At 40.4% G+C, this 23,657-nt stretch overlaps 1 protein-coding gene across 2 annotated transcripts in view; it reads left to right on the plus strand.

Annotated features, from left to right (window-relative positions):
• The window catches only part of vps50 (VPS50 EARP/GARPII complex subunit), a 121,248-nt gene that overhangs the window by 69,711 nt on the left and 27,880 nt on the right, over positions 1-23,657 (plus strand). Inside the window, exons 16-23 of one of the 2 annotated variants that reach the window (XM_042434658.1) lie at positions 2,396-2,494; positions 4,625-4,715; positions 5,617-5,802; positions 10,777-10,895; positions 12,300-12,406; positions 13,504-13,625; positions 18,153-18,230; positions 18,722-18,802. In XM_042434658.1, coding sequence (XP_042290592.1) covers positions 2,396-2,494; positions 4,625-4,715; positions 5,617-5,802; positions 10,777-10,895; positions 12,300-12,406; positions 13,504-13,625; positions 18,153-18,230; positions 18,722-18,802 — 883 coding nt within the window. The remainder of the gene's footprint in view (positions 1-2,395; positions 2,495-4,624; positions 4,716-5,616; positions 5,803-10,776; positions 10,896-12,299; positions 12,407-13,503; positions 13,626-18,152; positions 18,231-18,721; positions 18,803-23,657) is intronic. The other variant, XM_042434657.1, reaches the window with a different exon arrangement.

Raw genomic sequence — 23,657 nt, forward strand, 5'->3', positions numbered from 1 at the left:
CAGAGCAGCCAGCTCATCCTTGTTTCCACTAATTGGTCTTCATTATATGGCTGTCTCTGTCTCCTTCTTGTCGTTTTGTCTCTTTTTAAGGTTGATCTACTTTCACATGCAGTCTCTCTTTTTTTGCTCTTTAGTTTCTCACAGTACTCATTTATCACCCACTAACTGGCTCACTGTTCTCAATGACTTAGTTTACATGCATTTCTAAACTGAAGTTATATCGTCATTATGTCCGCACCCATTTAAACCATACATTCTGATTATATTAACAGTGCAATGCATAAAATCATGCAGGTACAGGTGAGGCACTTCAGTTAATATTCACATCAAACATCAGAATGGGGAAAAATATGAAATCAGTGACTTCGATGCTTATCTCCTGGGATTTCACACACAACGGTCTCTAGAGTTTACTCAGAATGGTACGAAAAATGAAAAACATCCAGTGAGTGGCAGTTCTGCGGACGGAAAACGCCTCGTTGATGAGAGAGGCCAGATGGGTTCTAGCTGACGGAAAGGCTGCGGTAATTCAGATAACCACTCTTTATAGCTGTGGTGAGCAGAAAAGCATCTCAGAATGCACAGCACGTCGAACCTTGAGGTGGATGCGCTACAACAGCAGAAGACCATGGCAGGTTCCACTCCTGTCAGCCAAGAACAGAAATATGAGGCTGCAGTGGGCACAGGCTCTCCAAAACTGGACAGTTGAAGACTGGAAAAACGTAGCCTGGTCTGATGAATCTCGATTTCTGCTGAGACATGCAGATGGTAGGGTCAGAATTTGACATCAACAACATGAATCTGTGGACCCAAACTGCCTTGTGTCAACAGTCCAGACTGCTGTTAGACATTTAATGGTGTGGGGAATGTTTTCTTGGCACACTTTGGGCCCCTTAATACCAATCAATCATTGTTTGGATGCCACAGCCTGTCTGAGTATTGTTGCTGACTATGTGCATCCCTTTAGGGCCACAATTTATTTTAATGTCAAAGCAAAAGTCATCACAAACTGGTTTCATGAACATGACAATGAGTTCAGTGTACTTCAATCGCCTCCTCAGTCATCATATCTGAATCCACTAGAGCACCTTTGGGATGTGGTAGAATGGGAGATTAGCAGCATGGATGTGCAGCTGACGAATCTGCAGAAATCATGTGATGAAATTATTTCAACATAGACCAGAATCTCAAAGGAATGTTTCCAACATCTTGTGGAATCCATGCCACGAAGAATTGAGATTGTTTTGAAAGCAAAGGGAGGCCCTACCCAGTATTAGTATGGTGTTTCTAATAAAGTGCTTGGTGAGTGTATTTGGATCATGGGACCTCAAATTTACCAAACAGATTTATTTTCTGTCAACTTGTGGTTGACCCAAATAAATACCCCAAAAGAGAGATAAATACGTTCAATGTTTTTTTTGGTCTTCTAAGCCACTCTGTCTGTCCAAATACCAGTCTAGGTGACAGCAGTTATTTGTGTACACACTGAAGACAGACAGTGTCTTTTTATATAGAGAAATAGCAGGTTGGCTTGGCAACAGTAGCAGGTTGAACAGCTTAAAACCTCCCCTACAAATGTCAAGGTGAGTCACTTTAGATCAGTTTCTTAAGATGCAGAATTGTGTGGTTCTTTTCTGCTCAGCAATACTTCCAACACTGCACTGTCTGTCCCTTACTGGCAAGTTCCTGTTACCAGAGCACGTCTGTTTACATCGTGTCTTTGTGCCCCTGCTGGCTCAGCTGTCAGCCTGGCACACACCCACACACTCAATGGTCTCTAGAGGGTTGGAGGCTAAAGGAGTCTTTTTGATATATAACTAAAGATTTTTTTTTTTTGGTTCATTCAATGATAAAATAATATTAAAAACTTTAAAATCACTTTCACATTTTTATGACTCTGAAAAAGATACATATTAAAGATGGTATTTGAAAAGCACACACTACATAGGTTAAGTCATCACTTTGTACACTGTAAATTAAGTCATTATCAAGTACTGTCACCAAAAGGTAGCCTTAAAAGTTTAATTGGCAGCTATCACTGAGTCCACTTGTTCTCCTTACACTGGGTCTTCTCGCTACATGCTCTATCAGATAACTGCCCAAGTGATTCAATCCCTCTGTCAGTGACAAAGGGGTTTTGGTTACCAGAGCTTTCAAGGCCACATTCATCAAAATACCTCTCATTCGGTTCATAAAGACCATGTCTTGAACCAGGGGATTTATTTTATCAGTGTGAGCTAATTGGATATATTTATATTTTCTTTTATTCTCTCCTCTTTGCTTGACCCATTTATCTCAACAAATTTCCACTCACTCCTTTCTCCCCTCTTACCTTCTTTCTCAATTGTTGTCTCTGCCATCATTTTTTCCCTCATTCTTCAACTGTCTCTTCCAGGTTGATGCAGGTGGGTGAGGAATTCTGCGGCAGTAAGTCGGAGGTCCTGCAGGAGTCTATCAAACGGCAGAGTATCAACTACTTTAAAAACTATCACAGGTGAGATGCTTTTACTGGATTATTACCATGTGACAATTACAGTAGACATCATTCCTGTTCATAAAAGATTAACATAAATAGAGGGTAGATGAAACTGATTCTTGATCAGCAGGTTATCAGTGCTTGACAGAAACCTTTACACACAATCACAACTGTTGGCTGCCTCAAACGCCCTTTACTTTGTTAACACTGTGCTAAATTACAGAGAAACCATAATAATGCTCCTTTGAAATACAAATTTTACAAGCACATGAAGCAAGCTGCCTGTTAACGAAATGCTAACAGCAAAAGCAGTAATGATTCTGAATGTGTCAGAACATCCAGGGCCAAACCATAAAACTATCTAGGCTATCTAGAGCAGCCATGCTAGGTGGCTAACGTTAGACTACTTACATGTGTCAAATGATAAGTCATGTTTGAGGTCGACAAATAACAGGTGAATCGTTGCATGCAGAGTTTGCATATCACCTTCTTGGGGTCGTCTTTCATATGCTCAAAATGGTCCCACACTTTTGATGATTTCCTACCTGACATAGTATAAGGCAGAGTGTGAGGCCAGGTGTCGCCACATGTCGCCACTTTGTGTATCTGTCGTTATTAATCAAAAGCCCTCTACATTTCATACAAGGTCCAGCCATATACTAGGTTTTGACCAAGTCTTGTTTTGTTTTTTTTCCCTGTGACCTACCGACCAGTTTGGTCGACTATTAGGGGGCAGCACTAGCTGGAAGCCCATTTACATCTTGATTACATAGCCCCCCCCACACACACATGAATATGTACGCTTTCACACAGAAAGCACCACATCATCAGAGATGATTTGCATTAATCAGTGTTGTGATTACCTGTCAAGAGTCATTTATAGGATGTTCAAATATCAGAATGCTAATAAACTCTATTATTATGACAGAAAAAGACAAATGAGGGAAATGAGGGAGACACACAGGCATGATGGGATACATGCTTGGATTAGCTGTGATGAGGGAGGTTTAAAAAAGATTAAATTGTAATCAGAACTGGGAAATAAAGAGAGTAAGAGGTGACAGACCTGTGCAGAGAGAGAAGAAGAAGAAGAAAAAAAGAGAGACTGGTTTGCTCACCAGACCATCTGTGATCAAATCTTTACTCAACCCAGCACTTCTTAACATACCCGACAGCAATGTGAAGGCGCATTACCTCTGTGCATGCACAAACGCGCACACATGTCCACTGTTGGCCAGAAGGCATCCAGTGTGCATCATCTTTACATTAGGGTTGATTCATTTTCCAGCCGGGTGTCATTCCCAAAGAGATTACCCATCAGTGAACTTTGACTGCCTGATGCCTGCATTCGTCTGTCAGCTGCCTGCAGTAATACACCCAGTCATCAGGAAGGGTGTATCGCTGGCCCGCGGGTACAAAAGGACAGGATGACATTGTCAGGGTTCACACATGATAAATATCCGCCGTTGGTAATCTCTGTTTTTTTTTTTTTTTTTTCCCTCGAACTCATTTTCTTTGCGTGATTGAAATGTTTAAATGTCCTTTTAATTCTGAATTCATTAGATTTGAGGAATATAACTGTAGGCGAATGGAGCGAGTGTTTGCAAAATGGACTCATTAGTTAGTAGTCAGTTCAGTGAGCATGCAATGTTGAAGTGGAAAAGAGTTAAAATGCAACTGATACTGCTTCATTACTACTGTGCCACGAGGCTTCCCTTTCTCTCGCCCCCATGCTCTATCACTTCCTTGTACTTCAAACAACTTTAAGTAGCAAGGGATGCCGAAGTGTTTGAAGTCAACACCGCACTGACATTTCACACCGAGAGACCTGATGTTGACCTACAGTAGCAGGTGAACACCACGGTGGCTGTCTTGAGCTGTGATCACAGTTAACATGGAAACACGTTACACACACCTACTCACACCGCACACACACACGTCTTCCTTTTCACTGCGCATCAGTGACCTTTGCAGGCTGTGTTTGTATCAGTTTGATCTGGACCCTCAGAACACAGGAGCTGCTGGAATGTATGAAATGTCATGAGTTCACTAATGGACAGATGTTGACTTCTTCTTCTTCTTTGTCACTTCTCATATTTTTCTACTGCATTCTCATTCCTTTTTTTTTTTCTCTTCACAATCCCTCAGGGCACGACTGGAAGAGCTGAGAATGTTTCTGGAAAATGAGACGTGGGAACTTTGTCCAGTCAAGTCTAACTTTAACATCGCTCAGCTTCATGTGAGTATGAATCACATCATTGAGGCGAGAAAGTGAAGCACAGTTGCATTCATTTATTCTACACTGTCACTCATCACACACCCCCACCACTGTGAAATTTTCATAAGGATATGAAACACAGGGGATCCAACTCAACGCTTTCTGTGTGTGTATTGTATATGTGTGTGTGTGTGTGTGCAAGTGTGCCAGCTTGTGTTTCAGCATAGGAGCAGTAAAGTTCACTGCACATTATATAACACAGATGAACATAAAAAGGATGTTGTCCCTTGTGACGTGTATGTGAGATCATTTTATTTCCCACACTCATGAGCAACAGATAAAAAATAAACCTTGAATATCAGAGCCCGATGTAGATCATGTACAGCATCACCAAAACAAAGCCGTTATCTCATGAATATATACTATAACCAACTCAAAGAAAAGCTACAACATGTTCACTTCGCTTCACATAGAAGCAGAAATGATAAATGGAAAGAAAGAAATGTCAAAAAGATAAATGGAGTTCATTCAAAGTCTGCTTTTTTTTCATTTTTCTACATCCTTTTTTTTCCTTTGTACCCGTCTTGCTCGGGCACATTTTGCAACAAACACACATGTCAAAGAATCTTCAGAATAAACCCACTGGTGTGAAAATTTTGCATGTGTATATTACTGTATAGTAAACAGGCAATGTACAGATGTTACAAAAAGGTTAAAGCTTGTTTTTTTGAATGCCAAAAGGTGCATCAAAATCTAAAATGCTCAAGTTTCAAAATGATTCTGTTATTATTGAATCACTATATATTAAATACAAAACTTCTTTCCATCATTTCCTTTCTTATTTGTCTCATCTTTGTCAAATACGAGTATATATCTGTTGTCCCTCTAAAGGTGTTTCTGTTATCCCATCTTCCCTATCCAGGAGTTTAAGTTCATGGGCCAGTGCCGCTCCCCATCCGTTTCCCCGAGCAGACAGGCTGTGACATCGACCAGCCAGGCCCAGGAGGAGGTGTCTCTCTTCCAGCAGTATCTTCAGGAGGGAAACCCCTTTGAAATGCACATTGAGCACAAAGAAGAGGAGACAGAGGATGTGCTTGCATCTAACGGGGTAAGCACCAAGGGATGTCAATTTCAGTATCATTGTGAAAACGTACATTACCCAATCAGTCAAAAGGTTGCAAGATGAACAAGATGAATTATTAATTAGTACTATATCAATCATATTGTCTATCATCCAGCTACAGATCATATCCACCGATTCGGTCAAGTTGTTGTTTGCCATAATTAACAAGGCTACCTGTTGAGGTACAGCACCAAACAACTTAATATAGAGACAAGGTAATTGAATGGGACATAAGCACTGTTGGTCATTAAGTGGTTTACATCAGCCTTCAAGCTACCATCAACAGGGCCATAACAAACTTTTAATAACATGCAGGGCCAGCAATACAGAACCTGCTATAATTATTATATCACTTTGATGCATTGTCAGCATGTGATATAAGCTGTTAAATAGCAAATGAAATCCGTGGGTTGATCCAGCGGCAAAACAAATAATAAACTCGAGAATGTATTTATGTAATCCTTGTTAAATATAAATAGGCAGCACTCTTCCTCAAAAGAAACATTTTGCAGATAACGGCATTAGGTTTTGTTGGCAGTCTATGTTGTCCAGTAGAACTACTAGGCCTGCCACTTTGGCACTATACATAAGTGACAGAGAGGAGAAATCTTCTCCTAGCTTGATCATGTCCTCCAACTCAAAGCAAGCACTTACTGTATGCTTGCCTGACAAATATGAAAACACAATAGGCATTGCATGTACCATTATATTAAATAGCAGCTACTATTATGTGGCTGGAAATCAGCAGGAGAATCAAAGAACATCCTACAGTATGTGCATTAGCAAGGTGTTGTTAGCAGCTAGCTAGTCTTAATTCAGTAGCCCCCTTATTCCTTGAGGTAAATTTCAAATGTCGTCTGTTATCACACACACAAGTTCTCATTGCGGTATAGATATAGCTTTGGTTGGCACTACGAGGCAATTGGAGTACAAACAAGACAGGCCTCTACATGTCTTTTTGGTCTTAGCTAGCCGTGCTGCCACTGTAGCACTATAGGATTTGAGTTTACTGGATTTGAGTCGCACATATGCGAGAGGATCCACCAATTTGGCCAGCTAGGTACAACAACACTGAACTGAAGTTACACCACAAGACAGAAAAATGTATTTTTCAGTTTCTTTTTCAGTTTGTATTTGTACAGCAGTTTGTAATCTTTGGTTTTGATAAGTGCTAGCTAAATAAACTTTATTATTGTTATTTATATAGTTTCTATAAGGTTCCACCAGATATCTACATCATTGCCACAGAGATCCAGAGAATATTGCCTGGTATTGTGGATGTTACATACTGTACATGTGCTCCACATATGTCTGATATAAGGTAGAAAATCAGTTGTTCCTTGTGAACAAAACAGTATTCCTCTTCAAGAATGAAAAGAAGACATTACACAGGTGACCTGACACATCACCCACTTTTTTATATCGATATATTTTCTTTTCAGGCTCAACATCAAAAGCGATATTGCACTAATCTAATATATCAGACTAACAGAAGCCCTAGCTTGCCTTGTTCTTAGGCATGTAATCCTTTCTTTATGGCTGCTGTGTTGACTGAGCTTGCTGTTAAGGACAAAGAAAATGTGTTATTTCAAGAATGCTTTAACTGAACTCTCTTCTGGGAGGTGAATGAATTTTCTGCTGTCGTTTCATGGTTCATGGCTGAAATATGAATATGTTTCACTTTTTTGTTTTTTTGTTTGTTTTTGTTTTTTAATCTCAAAGTGAATTGTTACTACATCCACAGACAATGCAAATGGATATACAAGCAATGGTAAACAAATGAGATACATTTTCAAAGCCTAGAATTTAAAAAAAAAAGGAGTAAGAAAGTATTGTGTACCAAATATATAGTCTCTCAGCCTTATTTTTATTTAGATTGACTCATAGTCTATTTCTTTTCATTTTCACGGGATAGCTATGAAAAAAGAGATATAACTATATACATCCAGAGAGGGAGAGGTAAAGGGCAATAAAATAAAATAAATGAAAGTTCTTTGGCTTCACACAGTTGCATACATGTTATAGTGAGATATCTAGACACAAAGAGAATACAGTGAGGAAAAAATAAATAAATTATGGATGTTCCTTTAATTAATTATCTTAACAAAATCAGGTCTCAGAGGTTTGACATATTGCACCCATTTTTCCCAGTGTTGTATTAAGATGTCCGTCTTCACGTTTAAAGAGAAAATAACCTTTCCCATCATGTAAATCTCCATTGTCACATCTATCCAGTTATTTAATCTAGGTCCAACATGCATCATTCATCTTTTGGTCAGAGCCTTTTTCCCTGCTGCAAGCAATATACCCATTAAATATTTATCAATACCTTTTGCTTCTGGAGAGATATAGCCTAAATATATGGCTTTGAAATCTAATGGTAGATGTGTATTAAAGATGGTCTGTATTGCCTTATGTATTTCTTTCCAGTAATTCTTTATGTTTTGACATTCCCAAAAAACATGGTAATGGTTCATGGCTTGACAGACACAGTTTCTCCAACACTGAGGATTACCATAATCATAGCATGCCTTCATAAGGCGGGTGATAAAAAAAATGCCACAGTAAGGTCTGCTTAGGCTGGAACATTCCCGGCGGGCCATCAAAGCCCCCAGTTCATGCAGGCACTGTGCCTGCTTCACCGTCAAGACTCTTCGACAACAGCTAGTATGTAAAGCTAGCTTGTCAGGTAATGACCCTTACTTGTCTCCTGGTGACCTGCTGGTTGACGACAGGGACAGGGAGGGGAAGGACATGGACACTGGGCCATGTGCTAGCACTAGCTGGGGCTCACAGTTGGACCTAGCCGTGGCGCCACTGCCTTTGGAAGACGTGTTGGAGCTGAATTACAAGGACGACGATGAGGATACCTCGGACCTCCTCATATCAGAGGAGGATGAGTTGGACGAGTTGTCCGTCACTCCCACTCAGGCTGCAAAGCCTGGAGCTGAGTCTGCCTCCCGGGATGGGGACGAGAGCACACCAGATTTGCCCGTCCCCAGCATGGCTATGCAGGACGTGCAAACGCGCGAACCCCATTCAAGGGGCTTCTTTCCTGGAGTTTGAGGGCATAGGAGAAGCAATGGAATCCTCCAGGAACCCCACACTGCCAACGAAAGGAGACCACTTCCAGTCTGCCATGACTGATAGGGCCTACAGAGTGACAGCTTTGGTGGTCAGTGCGCTTAATGTGTCTTCCATGCTTGTGACATAGTACTAGGTGGCGACAAGGCTGCACCCTGTTGTGTGGGAGGAAATCCAGGTGATTATAGACATTTTCTTCCGTGTGCAGCGCTGTGCGTTCCAGTCCATGGGCAATTCATGGGGTTGTTGGTGCTGCAGGAAAGAGCCAGGTGGCTCAACCTGGCAAACTTGTCCAACAACTTGTCCCATCCCCGCTGGTGATGGAGCTAGACGTTCCGCATTCACCAGCCCCACCTGCCCTGTTCCACAGTGTGCTGAAGGAGGTTTCCTTGCCCCCTGACCCCCCGTTGCTGGCACGTCCCAGCCAAGAGGGAAAGAGACTGTGTTGTGGAGAAAGTGAGCTTTGTCTCTCCTCCAGTTCATACAAACACACAATCACATGTCTTGAATATAACATTAAACCATGTTTCACTACCGCATCCAGACGGAGGTTGAGGGCACATTTAAAAACAATAAACAAAAAATTGATGAAATCAATTAACAGTTTGGTGGCAACACCTGATGTGCCGCTCCTGATGGGGGCTACAGCCTCACCCATCTACCCACAGCGCAGCTGCCTACAGGAGCTGGTTTAATCCAAAAAATGTGCAATGCCTCCTGCAGTTTGTTCGAATCTAGGTCAGATCATGTTCATACCATACAAGATCATGGTCCAAGTTGTTTTGGTCCGCATCCGAGTGCGATTGCTGTGTTCACACCTGCTCAAATGAATCACACCAGTGGGGTAAACACTCCAGGGTTCAGTTCAACTGAATTAAACAAGGCAGGTGTGAAAATCATTGTTCATTGTTAATTTCTCCTGTATAAAGGTGTGTTTTATTATGAGTAATCAAAATTATAGATTTTTCAGGATTTAATATGTTACCTTATGTGTGGTCTTTCATTCGAGTTGTTTTCATCTTGTTTTTAATGGGGGGGATTGTCTTCTGTAAACCTGGCGTTTTTCTCTGATGTCGGCTCTCCTGGATGATCCTCTCTCTCAACCGCATCAATGCACTCTTCTGCTTCCCTGATTCTCTTGTTTGTCCTGTTGAGCTTGTCTTTGATATGATCCAACTGGTGGTTGTTGTCTTGAAACTCCTTTAGGATCTTCTGCAAGTTAACCTTTGCTTTTTCACTGCATTTCTACCTTCCGCCATCTTCCCTGTGAGCATTGGCTTCTGCACTTTGTGGTTCTTCATCATTCACGTTTAATTCAGTTGTATTTTTCTTACTTTTTTCTCTCATTTCCATTGTTAACTTGCTATTTGACTGCTTTTCATACTAAGTGGGGTTTATTCACCATTTAGCAGGATATTTTAAAATTCTGTCAGAGGAGACCGCGTTCTAGGCTGCCATCTCTGATCTTGGCAGAACCGGAAACATTATACTTTGTTTTCAATAGACTTTTAGATAATTTAATCACAGCCCTTCAACACAATTTCGTTTTACACCTTTTTCTCTTTGAGTAGCTGGTTTGTGTTGTGTTGTTTTCAAAAACCCTCAGGCATGTTTTAATTAACCATGTTATCTGATAACCAGCAACAATACGATTTCCCCATGGCATCCAGTTTTTCCCACTTGTGTTCTGAAACTAATGATGATGTGTCAACAAAGTTTCACTGTGTGTTATAACTGTATTTGATTTGTACTTGTTTGTATCCCTCTTACTCTATTCATCTCTACTGTGCCTCACCTTTGCTCTTTCCGTTTGTTTGTTATTTTCCATGACTTCCATCTGATCTTTGTCTTTTCCTCACACATTCATTTCTCAAGTATGAATCCGACGAGCTGGAGAAGAGTGTGTATCAGGATTACGACAGTGACAGTGATGTCCCTGAGGAACTCAAGCAGGACTACGTGGATGAGCAGACGGGTGATGCCCCCCTCAAGAGGTCAGTTCCAAGTCAAATTGTTTTATGCTGCACCACTCTGATAACAAACAGCTCAGGGGATGACAAGTGAAGTGACATGGTCAGTCCAGGTGTCCATCATTTCTACTCCCAGCAATCTCTAAATCTAAGAAAGACAGTGAACGTGGACACAAAAAAGGAGCAACTCACATTAAGAGACCAAATAAAATTATCACTCCTTGAATCTTTATTTTAAGGAAGCTCTAAACGGATGTGAAATCATGCATTATGCGATTTCTATGCATTTAGCAACAGTAATTTTAGCTCACCTCTTCCTAACCCTGCTAAGTAGGCAGAAAGCTTGTATAAAACATTTTGTCTAACCATGAACAATTCTCTTTCTTCCCACCTCCGCCTTTATAATTGGTGACTAGTGAAAAGATTACATGCAGTTTAATAAATAGAGATGCAATCATGCACTCCTCTTCTCTTTGTGCAAAATGGTTCATTTTCATTTAATATTTAAATGCAATTGAGGGATTTTTTTTTGTTTATTTTATTATCAGGGTGTATTGAAATATCATTAAAATGCTTGGGCCCAGGAAACATATGGTTCATTTAATGTATGCAAGAGCCATTATTCCACGTCATAGCTGTGATCATTATTATTACTACTATTATTTAGTTCTTGGTGGTGTGTGTCATAAATCACCACATGAATTTGGATGCTTTTGATGCAGCATGATGGCGGTGCACTGAATAACTGAGAAAGTAGTGTTGGGTGTATGAGTGTGTGCTGATATAACATTGTTCACCGGATTTGCACAGGAAACTAAACATACAATGCTATTACTTATTTAGCAGCTCCTCATTACAGAGGCATTGTTATAATGAACATTTCCTGTCATGTAATGAACAATGACCTATTAATGCTATCGTGATGTTTGTGCTCAGTGTTTGAGACTCAATATTTCACAGGTCTGACATGCCTGATATTTTGCCTTAACTCTCACCCCATTTCCTAGTCATTCCCCCTCTGTGTGTATTAACCTGACATTAGCCTACAGCCACTAAAATGCTAATTTCCTATTCTTATAAGCAGGGATCACTAATGGTTAATTATTGAATGGGTCGCATAGTCACATCCAGAAATTAGACAGTCTGTGTAATGATTGCTGGCTAATATAGTTCAGTGATCAGTGTCAGGGGTCTGGTTCTCTAGGATCACCAGTTCAGAGACTTTACCATAGGGGTCCAACTGTGTCTGCTGCATTGTGTAATGGGTTCTGATTGATCAATTACTAGACTTTGACCTGCACTAAGGATTTGAACCTGCCCGATCACTGCAGAGGATTAGTGATGTTAACATGTATTACTCTACATAGTCTCTCTTTCACTCCTGACTTTGCCCTACTTTCTTTTTCTCCTACTTCCTGCACACATCAGCGTGTCCCGAGAGACTATGAGAAGCAAGAAAAAGTCAGACTACAACCTTAACAAGACCAACGCACCAATCCTCACCAACACCACCCTCAACGTCATCCGCCTTGTCGGTAAGCCCTACATACACATAAACAATCGACCACTTCCTCTCCTTGAGAGCAGGTGTCCTCTCTGGCCTACTCAGATTACCATTTTTTCACCAATTAAGCCGGCAGCTCATTTCGAATCGGCATGCTCAAGGCTACCTGTGTGACTGAGCTGCAGTAATAATGGTTAGCCTTCACCCTGAGCTCTGACCTTCCGTTTCTAAAGAGGTACTTACATGTCTTTGTGATGTCATGATGTGATTTCCAAGTGTGAAAAGGAATTAAACTTGGCAGTTATCTTTCCTGTGTTGTCGTTTGGCCGGGTAAATCTTTTTCTATATGAATTCATTTAATAACTCTGGTACAAATCTGCTGTCTTTCTTAACATTTAAAACAATAAATCATCTCTGGTTATTATTGGGTGTTTTCAGTAAAACTGTTTGCCCCTTCTGTTCATACTTCAAAACTTTCCTGCACATGCAGTACAAAATAAAATAATGGTTCTTTTCTTTTCACACAATAGGTAATATTGATTTAGAGCTATGTGGAAAAACTAAAGTGGGAAACTGAGTGAAAGTTTGATTCCAAGCAATCACTTCTAATTCAGTCTCTGAAGCTCTTCCCTGAGTTTGTGGTGTAGAATTCAAGAGAAATGGCGTGAAAAATGAGTGTGACAGAAATAGTGCTGTCTCAGAGGCAAAGCCAGCTAGATTGAGTGTATTTCTTTTTTTTTTCTCCTCCATTCATCAGTTCTAAGTCAATGGTAACCTTGTTACACCCCTGTACTCCTGTACTTATTGCTTTTATTACCTTCTTGGTAAATTAAATCCTTGCCCTCGAGAGTATGCAAATGCAATGTGCTCTAGCTAAAGTTCTTCCCTAAAGGACATGGTTCTACCATGATTAACTTATTGTAGTTTAACTCTTAATCTCCTGCGAGATTTATTTATATAACAGAACCATTTCATTAATTGTAGAACTGGTTTAAAACATGCTCTGCCCAGTCCCCACCGTTTCATACCTACTGTAGATACTGTGTATAATCAGGATTGTGAAAAGTTTGTCCAACAAACCCAACCTTTTGGTAACTGTTAATGTCTTTTTGTGTTATCTCTACACAGGGAAGTACATGCAGATGATGAACATTCTGAAGCCAATCGCCTTCGATGTCATCCACTGTGTGTCCCAGCTTTTCGACTACTACCTGTATGCTGTATACACCTTCTTTGGACGCAATGACATGGTACAGTATTTCTGAGTCACTCTTCTGTTTGATTACACACTGGCAGGGTAAACACATTTGGTAAATTGAAGATGGATTTGCAGCAAAACCACAACTGAATCCATTTTGGGTAATTTTGGTGACTGTTGTAATGTTAAAGATCCCCTCCGGACATGTTTTAAGATGTATATTAAACACACTTTTTTCCACCAAAAAAAAGTTCAAGTATCTCATTAAAATCTTTAAAATGAAATCTACTCCTTCTCCCCCTCATTAAAAATTCCAGTATCTAAGAATATTTAAATATTTTTCATCTCAAAAGTTTCACCGCGGGACACAAGATGTCTCCTACTTCACTGAAAAGTCCTTTCTCAGCGTATGTGCATTGGAGGTTTCAAGTTACCGCATCACACTTGTGTAAGTTGAATACTGGACCAGGATTGGCTCCGGACTAGTTGTGATGTCACAGATCACGCTCGTACATACACGCCCTCAGCTCAGATTTTTGGTGAGCACAGAGAAACTTCCCTCTTTCGGCATTCGACGAATCTCAAAAAAAAAACCTCTAGTGTCAAACTCTGCAAATACATCAGACTGAAACAACAAGACAAAGACATCGCATCTTTGAGTGGAGGGGGACTTTAACTGTCAGTTTTTAGACACGTGACTGTTTCCACTGTCACCATACTGTAAATTAGACAGAAGATATAACTTTGAGTGCAACACACACTGGCCACATTGTGTAGTGTCACATTATTTGATGCATGATGAAGATGTCAAACTATAATACTGTTATTTTCCAATTTGGGAAGGAAATGTGATAAAATTGCTGCTTTTGTGGAGAACTGAGATGCACTGACGCCCGCCATGAGAACAATGGCGTGTCCTGATTCATTGATATGCTTCAAGATGCTGGCTATGTGACTGCTTACATCGACAACAAAAGACACTGGTGTTTTCATGCACATCATATCCAGAGTGTGTTGTTAGATTAGAGTCACTAAACACAAGTAATCTTGAATTTTTCTTCTTTTTCCCATTATAATGACTGCAGTTTTGTGGTTGTGGATCTTGTTGCTGCAATACCATTTTCATACATTTATTAGTGCTAAAGATTGATTCTTTTTTTCATGTTTGTATGTTTATTAGATGATATACAGTGTGGCGGGAATAACCACCGCTTCCATCTTTTTGTCACTGCTGTCTGTCAAAGTAAAAATTCCAGTTGAATAAAGGGTTGCAGTCTGCGAACCTAGCCCCCACCCCCCTCCCCACTCCATCTTAAGACTGTTGTTTCATTTATACTGTGACTCCCTAAGAAAGAAAACAGACTTTTGTGTCAGCATCACTCTCAGGGAGGTGGTAATGATAGCAACAAAATGACTTCTGTCCCATCGAGGTGGAAGAGATAAAGAGGATGAACACTCCGCGGGGGCCGCTCCGTTGCAGACAACTTGTCAGGGGGGGTCTTTTCTCGTGTGTCTCAATCTCACCAGTGTGGGTCCATCTGCAGTATCCAAGTGTTTTTTTTTGTTGTTTTTTTATGACATTCTCTCCATCTTCTTGTCTTGATTCATATAACTCATCCTCTGCATCACTGTCTCCCTTATTTTAAAGTTTCTTTTTTATATAAATGCCATTTTTCTCAGTCAAGGCTGCTCCTTCTGTCTCTTATTCTTTTTCATCTTGTGTGCCATGTCCTTAATCTTCCCATGTTCTGCTCTTTTCACATAGCATAGCTTTTCTGTCTCTCCTCCTCTTTTTTTTCTCACTACTCTCATGCTAATCTCTATCTCTTTGCATCTCTCTTTAACTCTCACTTTGTTCCTTTTTTCTACTGAACCTCTAGTCCTCATTAAGTGTCATTTTATTAACCATTTCAGGCACCTCCAGTAAAATGCTAATGTCCCATGAATCTTTAAAAAGCTCCTGGAAATTACTATGCACATATGCTGGTATTTTGACCTAGGCACTGCTCTCTTTACACTGCTGGAATCAAGATGGAGCTGCTTGACTTCTCTTGAAGAGTAATGGGTGACATTAATATTCAAAAGGGTAAATACTCCATTATCTGTGTATATTGGCCCTGTCAAGTCAAGCTGCACTAGTGACTGTCACACATATGCTAAAGATGCATTATGTGCTGTGCTCACAGATTCTCCATCGCCATTAATAATCAGGCTTTCAACTGCTGGGACTGAGAGGGAGATTCACAAACATCCTTTTGGAAAAGTGATGAATGTTTTGAAATCACGGAATGCTGCGCCCCGTGAGACAGACTTGGATATTTCACATAAATGCATACTCTGGGAAGAGACAGAAAGAGGTTATAGTGAGGAAAAGAGAGCAAGACAGAGAGAGAGATGTGAAGGGAAGATGAAAATGGAAGAGTGTGCACTGTATCACTCTGTTTTGCAGTATAATTGCAGAAATAGGGGAGGAAAGAGGCTTGCTACCAAAACAATGAATAAGAAAAGAGGTGTTGAGACGGAGTTGCACAGAGAGAGATAGAGAGAGAGAGTGCAGATCAGGACATTTGAGTAGATGGTCTCTCTGAAAAATGTGCAGTAATGCAAGAAATAGTTATTTTTCATTCTCAACTCCAGACTCCCTCGGACAGTTCTCCACACCGGATTTTATTCATCTTGCACACATGCAAGCCAGAGTGTTTATACCGACAGAGTCACCTCTGAACAATACAGAGCAGCCACCCAACTCCCACTATTGGATTCTATCTTTCAGGTTAATGTTAAATAGGTGTTAAGACTATAATGTGAGTTTTTCAGTGGTATTCACATTAGCTCATAGGTTGAGTTACAAATTCCTCCTCTAATTAGTCTCTCCAGGAAATCACAATCTTGCAATCGCAATAATTAATGCAAATTCAACCAATCTCCAATATTTGTGTGGTCTTGCAATTTTGCAAATTCCCAAGAATTCTTCACATTATAATCATAAATTGTCCATAAAGTGAAAGACAATTGTGACAAGTCCATCAGGAGTTCTGCTGAAGGCATTACTGCACAAAGTATGCCTTTCCAAACAAAACTTGCTTTATCATCAAAAATAACTCCTCATTTAAAGTTAGAAAGGCTCTTCCACTTCTCTCACAATTGTAAGAGATTGCACTTTGTTTTTGTGCATACAGTATGTGCTAAATTAATATTATTTAAAAAGCCTTTAAATCACTTATTTCTACAGAAGATGTAGCCTATATTGCAGTCACAGACTGTTTTGTAAAGCTATGTTACTTTTATGACTCAGGATTTTTTTTGTAATTTTGAGCCCATGATTCTTTAAGTTCAGAATATTAAAAGAGCAATTTCTGTGATGTGCAATATGTTTATTATCATAGGAAGTGATTACATATTAGTCTTTCTTCATTAGGTAGTTAGTAGGTAGGTAGGTAGTTTAAAAAATATCAAGTTTTTTCCTTGACTCGCAATTTTTGCCAATTCCCACAATTTTACGGCAAAAAAAATCACATAAAACTTGGCTTATTGCATCACGTTTTTTGAAAAAAGCCACTGCAAAATCAAGCATTTTTGATGGCAACCATCACAAAAAAATTCCTGGAGGGACTACCTAATGCAAGGCTATTAAATCCTTTAGAAAGAGAACCAGGAAATTAAAGGGGTGCTCCAGCAATTTAGTATTGGATTTCTGTAAAGTTGGAGTACTGACAGAAAACAGATTTTAAAAGGATGGTAAAAATCAAAGCAACAGAGGTCGAGATGTGCTTGCTTTTAGTCTCATTCTCTCCTTCCCTTTTTTAAATTGATGTCAAGATGAAAGCTCATTTTAAATGGACCATACTGCATAAATGATTTTCGATAACCTAAGAGACAGCGGTTGGTCACTTTGTGAAATTAATAATTACATTAGCAGAGATTCCTTGATGTAACTAAAATTCCATTGAGATGATGAGAGAGGCCCAAATGTAGGGCTTGCCAAAGTACTGTATATCAGAGGTTTGGAAAGCTAATTTGGAACTTTCTAAAAATTTTCAATCCAACTTGGAAGCTTTTTAACATCATGTTGACTTTCGAGGAACTCTTTGAACTCGTTGCTCTTTGCTGCTTGAGTCTTTTAAACACAGACAATAAGCACAAACACACAAATGATACTTAATTCTCAACCATCACTTGGTTTTTTATCACATCTGAGATGTAATTGGGACATTATTGAGCTAGAGGAAGTGCATCAGCCAGTTGTCACAACAGAGAGACACACACAGTGCCTCCTCATTTTCAGAACAATTTCATGTTCAAGCACGGATAGATGAAACTAAACAACAAGAAACTGTCAAAGAAGAAACTCCCATGTGTCCTGTTAATGAGGTTACTGGATGTTTCTTTACCTCACCTGGTGTGAGGCAAGAATAATGTAGACATGTACAAGAATAATTCCAGCCATTTTTTTCCATTAATCTAATTCTGTTTGCTTCTTTCCCCAATTCTGTAATACTTCTTCCTCAATCTTTTTTTTTTTTTAATTTGAGATTTTGCTTCTTGTTTTTCCTCTCTGCTGTCCATCCGTCATCCGTAGCCTGTCCCAAGCCCGTCTTTGCCAGCTCATGGTGGCAGAGAGGCGGGCCCTGCCAGGGTGGTGGGCCCTGCATGCTTGGTAAGAGTAGATGTAGTAGATGAAGTATACTGACTAGTACACAAGGCCATGCCTGCCTTGTGAGTCCAAATACCTAGTCAACTCTTTTGCTGTTGTGATTTGAAGCCCTTAGGTGTGCCTGACCTGCTTTCTCAAGTGACATCAAGTGCATCTAAAAACGATTTCAGTGGCATTTGGATGTTGAGTTTGACTTGCCTTCCCCATCTCGACCTTCCTCTTTTACCGCTCATCTGTCATCTACTGTAGTCGGTGTGAATGTATGATTTGGATGTGTTTTCCTCCCTTTTTTGGATCGGATTCGTCTTGAAGCACAAAATAAAGATGCTCTTGTCTCGGACTACGTGAGATGTTGCCGTGTGTTTGTGTGTGTGTGCGTGTGTGGCGTGCCTTCACACTCTGCTGAAGTCTGTTTTCTTATACAGGAAGGCGTTTGTGCCTTGTGCAGACACTTACTGTGTGTGTATATGTGTGTGTGTGTGTGTATCCTACAGTATGAGTCATCGGGTCTGGGCCTTATCAGCAGCAGACTGAGAACCACACTGAACCGGATCCAGGAGAGTCTCATTGACATGGTAAGACTGTAACTCTCCCTCTCCTCATCTACTCTCCGTCTCACTTTCTCTTCTACTCTTGCTCCTTTCTTTCTCTTTCACCATTACTCGTTACCTCATTGCCTGCTTGTCTCATTTTCTGACACAAACATGCACTCTCTACTCTATCCCCCTCTATCCTTATGTGCCTCTCTCCTCTTTATGTCTTTTTTTTTTCTGTCCATCTACTTTAGCCACCCTGACCATATGTGTGGTCTTATTTTTGAGAGAGCCCACAGCCTGCGTTGCCACAAAATGCATTATAGGTCGTGATTATCTGGCCAGTGGTCACTCACACATGTACACCTCCCCGTGTTTAAATGACCATACCACGATGGATGTGTGTGTGTGTTATTCCATTAGGGCTCTCAATCACCACCCCTTTACTACAAAGTGACAATTAGTCTGGTGCCGTCCACACTCTCCACTCTTTTTTTTGTCTGATACTGGATCTCTCCGCAGTCTGCATCCTCTGTTACATGATGATGCGAGTTTCATCTCTCACTTTCATTTGTCTCCTTATCCAACAGCCTCGTTGGCCTGTTTTTAATCTGGCCTTAATCTGCAGTGCCACTGAAGTTGTGCTCCCCTGTGGGGAAAATATGAAATTCTGTTGATATTTTGGCTTGTATTTCTGTTTTTAGTGCGGGAAAACAATGAGTTGTGTCCCTCAAGGCTAATTAGGGTAGAAGTGTAAGTGAACGGCTCACTGAACTCATATTTAGTCACTCTGCCTTGAATTGAAATGTGAATACGCAGAATCAACATGTTATTGATGTATGTTATTTACATATGTCAGTTGTGGACATTATTCACAACATTGGCTCAGCTTTAAATCAGACAAGTCTAAAGCCCAGAGCTGCTGTATCAGAAAAATAAAGAGGCCATTATTGCGTATGCATAGTTAAATTAGATTTTTATCATATGCCACAAACTGTGGCTTACAATATTCCATCAGCTCTGAAAATGAAAAAGAAAATGTATTCTTTTCCCATGGTGAAACCCTGAATAATTGTATTTTTACTTTCATTTTCTAAGAACCTATGGGGCTTTCGGTCTCTTCTCAAATATTCTCTCTAATTTTATCTGTATAGAGCTGTATGTTCACGAAACACCACAGACCAGGCGGTAGGACAGAGTATTAAAATGTGTCATTTAGTGTTTTTCTCTGTGGTGGTGAATAATTTTGCCTCTTTAAGAAGAGAGTAGATAGATAAATGGATAGATACATAGATAGATAAGATAGATAGATGGAAAAGTGTTGTTGGAGAGACTCCACAGGCTCTAGTTGATGCTTACTTGAATATATGAAATTTACTGAAAACAAATATCTGATGTCAGAAAAGCCTTTGGCACAGTGCATACATGGATACAGTCGCACCAGAAACTTAGCACAAACAGGAAAACAATCACTTCTTATAGAGTTGCTCAGGTCACGCCGCTAGGGAGGGGAGAAACAAGGACACTTGTTGTCTGAATGAACTAATTGGAAAATAATGCAGGCAGCTGTTGTTACCCACCCAAGGTTACAGCCTTATCTCCCAGCCTAGTGCCGTGAACCTAAAACATCTCTTGTATGAGACCTTGGAGGCCAGAGTCAGGCCCTGTATGACGAATGAATGATGACATCATCACATCAAGGCTCGTTGAAAACACATTCTAATGAAAAGACACAGCTCATAAGTTGAACATTTCCATAAATTGAACATTGAACATCTCTCCTTCACAAATGAACATTTTTATCTCTCACATAGATAGATAGATAGATAGATAGATAGAGTGAAAGAGTGAAAGAGTGAGAGAGCGGAGCTGAAGAGGCCTCTGACTGGAGACACTCTGTTGTCTGACCAGAAGGTTGTGTAGGGGGTGTGTAGTGTTGTCCATGATGTTGAGCAACTTGTGCCACATCCTTCTCTCCACAACCAACTCTAGGGGCTCTAGAGCAGTCCCCAGCACAGAGCCCACTTCATCAGATGGTTCAGATTCTTAGAGTCACCGGCTCTGATGCTGCTGCCCCAAAAGATGGCTGCAAAGAAAACTGCACTTGCCACAACAGACTGGCGGAAGATATGAAACATCTTGCTGCACACATTGAAGGACCTAAGCTTCCTCGAGAAGGAGAGTCTGTTCTGTCCCTCCCTGTAGACAGCCTCAGTGTTACATTTCCAGTCCAGTCTGATGAACATCCAGGTATCTGTAGCCCTCCACCACCTCCTTGATGGAAACCGATAAAGTTCTGAGCACACAGCGTGCATAATTTAAAGTGTCAACTAGCTGTCGCTGCTAGTAATAACCTATTGACAAGCTGGCATGGCAGCCACCAAGGCCACGCTGACCTTTAATGTATATCACACCAGAATGTAAAGTAAGACGAATACAGTGAGTTGATTTCCAAATAGCATCACCTTTGCATGCAGATATAATCAGCAGTTTTCCCACAGTCGGGAACACACAGCATCCAAATCACTTTTTTTAAATTAAAGCTTTTATTTGACAGTGCAGCATAATGGCATTTCGCTGTGACGGCGGCGGCTACTTTTGCTGTGATGTTTATAGTTTATCAGTTCGGAGGTGGCCTGAGGAGAAGGAGGAAACAAAAGAACGATAAAACAGGAAGACAGAATGAAGAAAAACAGATTAAAGTCAGAACACACAGAATAGAAATAATGAATTATCAAAACTTTAAATTAGGTTAAGCTGTGTAATGCAGCAACATGTTTTCTCCCCTCAGGTGGCACTATAGCAGCTATTTACACCTCAGTAATTTTCCGGCTAAATTGTGAGCCATTTTTAAATGTCAGACAGGCTGCGTCTGAAATGCTCGGTGCTCAGCTGCCTTCTCTGGAGAATACGTTTATCCTCTGAACTGTTTAACTGATCAGACGGACAAATGGACAGCCTGAGTGGAGATGTGGAGAGAGAGAGAGAGAGAGACGAGTGTAACGCACTGAGACTTATGAGATTTCTGTGAGTGAGCTCTCTCAGGAGACAAAAATGTGCTAAACCTTTGAGACGTGCATGCACACACATGTAGTTCAAATGAGTGTAATCATATCACTTTGTGGCCATCTCAGGCTGCCTGATTAAAAGCTATTTAAAACCACCTCAGATGGAGGACATAGAGAGCGAGTCAGGCTTTGTAACTACCCCCATCTTCCCTCTAATGTATTGGCAAATGCTTTTAGTCTGTCCTTTCTCATATGTAAAACTATTTTAGCTCATCTCGATAAATCATTCAATGTTGGAAAATGCCCTATTTTCCAAACTAACACAGCAGTCCCTTTTTTTTTTTTCGTTTTCATCTCGATCTCCTCCTGCTTTTCTGTATTTCACATCACGACGCGCACATAAATCTCACGGACACACGCTGTTCCATTAAAAGTATTAGTTCATATTGAATGAGCGGTATTTGTATAGCGCTCTCATTTCCAGAGCTCATGTACATTGTCGTTATATTTATTACAGTTTATTTCCAGTTTCCATGGTTTTATTTGACGTGCAGGCATATGGATCATAAATTTTTCTGTTTTTAATATAGGTGACTTCACTCCAGAGTGAACGCATTCACGTAGAGTACACAAACACACCACCGCACCTGCATACTAATACACACACCCACACACTCCAGAGATTGCGGCAGGGTAGACCTCATTTGTAAACAGATTATAAAGTTAATTGCACATTGCATTTCAATTGAGCCGACGAATCCTTGTGGTTTTGTTCCCCTGGTTTGCCGTCGCAACTGTTTGATTCCAAAACCAATGTGCTGGTAATGACTCGTGGTCCCATATGAACGGCGGCGAGATTCCATCTCATCTCGTCTCAGATACAACGCGGCATCTACTTAAATTGGGAGCTCCACAGGGAAAAAGTAAAAGATCATCCCCTAGTTTATGTTCTATTTCTTTGCCTCCCTTTATTCTTGATTACCTTTCTGAAACCCTGTCGGTTGTCTTGGTTTGACGGTTTTCATTTCAGGTTCACTCACTTATGACTCTGAATATTTCATTTTGAGTGTTTGGAAGGTCGTGAAGTTAGGGAAGAACTTCTGAGAGTGGCAGATACTTAATTGCCTCGCTCAAATATTCATTGTTTTCCACAAAACAGTTGTTATATAACGTTTAATCACATGTGCTGTCATCTTTACCCAAATGTAAAGCTCCCACTGGTGTTTTTTGGAAAGAATCAGCTGTTATCTCTATTGTGTGAAATGATGATTTAAATCCTTTGGTGATATTGCTTGGGGCAGGTTTGATGACACTGCCATATCAGAATAATGCCATGAACCCCATCTGACCATGACCATATTGTCATTGGCAGAAAGTTCAGCTGTGACAGCTGTTGAGAGGCATTGCTGCAGGCAACATTGTGAAGAGAGTTGACACAGGCTAGAATATCCGATGAAGGCCACCTCTGGTACACCATCTTTTTACTTCTCTCACGACTTCTCTCTTAACTTACTTACCAGTATTCGCTTCTTTCAATCAGTCGGCCCATTTCTCATACTTATTTTTGTAACTTTTACTTTCTCATTCCACTCATGTCTTCTTTTACTTTTCCTCCTTCCGTCTTATCTGTTTGTCCTATCGCCTTATTCTCTTCTGCAGCTGTGTGCCAGTGATTACATGCCTCGCAACTCTCAACACAAACAACTGCTTATATGGTTCCACACAGTTTATCAGTGCTTTTGACTGAATATACAATGGAGTGTTTGAATGCGTGTTTATTTCAGTGTTCACCGTCGGCCCAAGCAATGAAGATAAGATCACAGGGCTAGAAATGTTTGACTTCCTTTTTTTACCACTTTGAGTCTCACAATTGCTGAAGTCACCCCACA

Source organism: Thunnus maccoyii, chromosome 15 (genome assembly GCF_910596095.1).
Source record: "Thunnus maccoyii chromosome 15, fThuMac1.1, whole genome shotgun sequence".
In the NCBI taxonomy this organism is placed as follows: Eukaryota; Metazoa; Chordata; class Actinopteri; order Scombriformes; family Scombridae; genus Thunnus; species Thunnus maccoyii.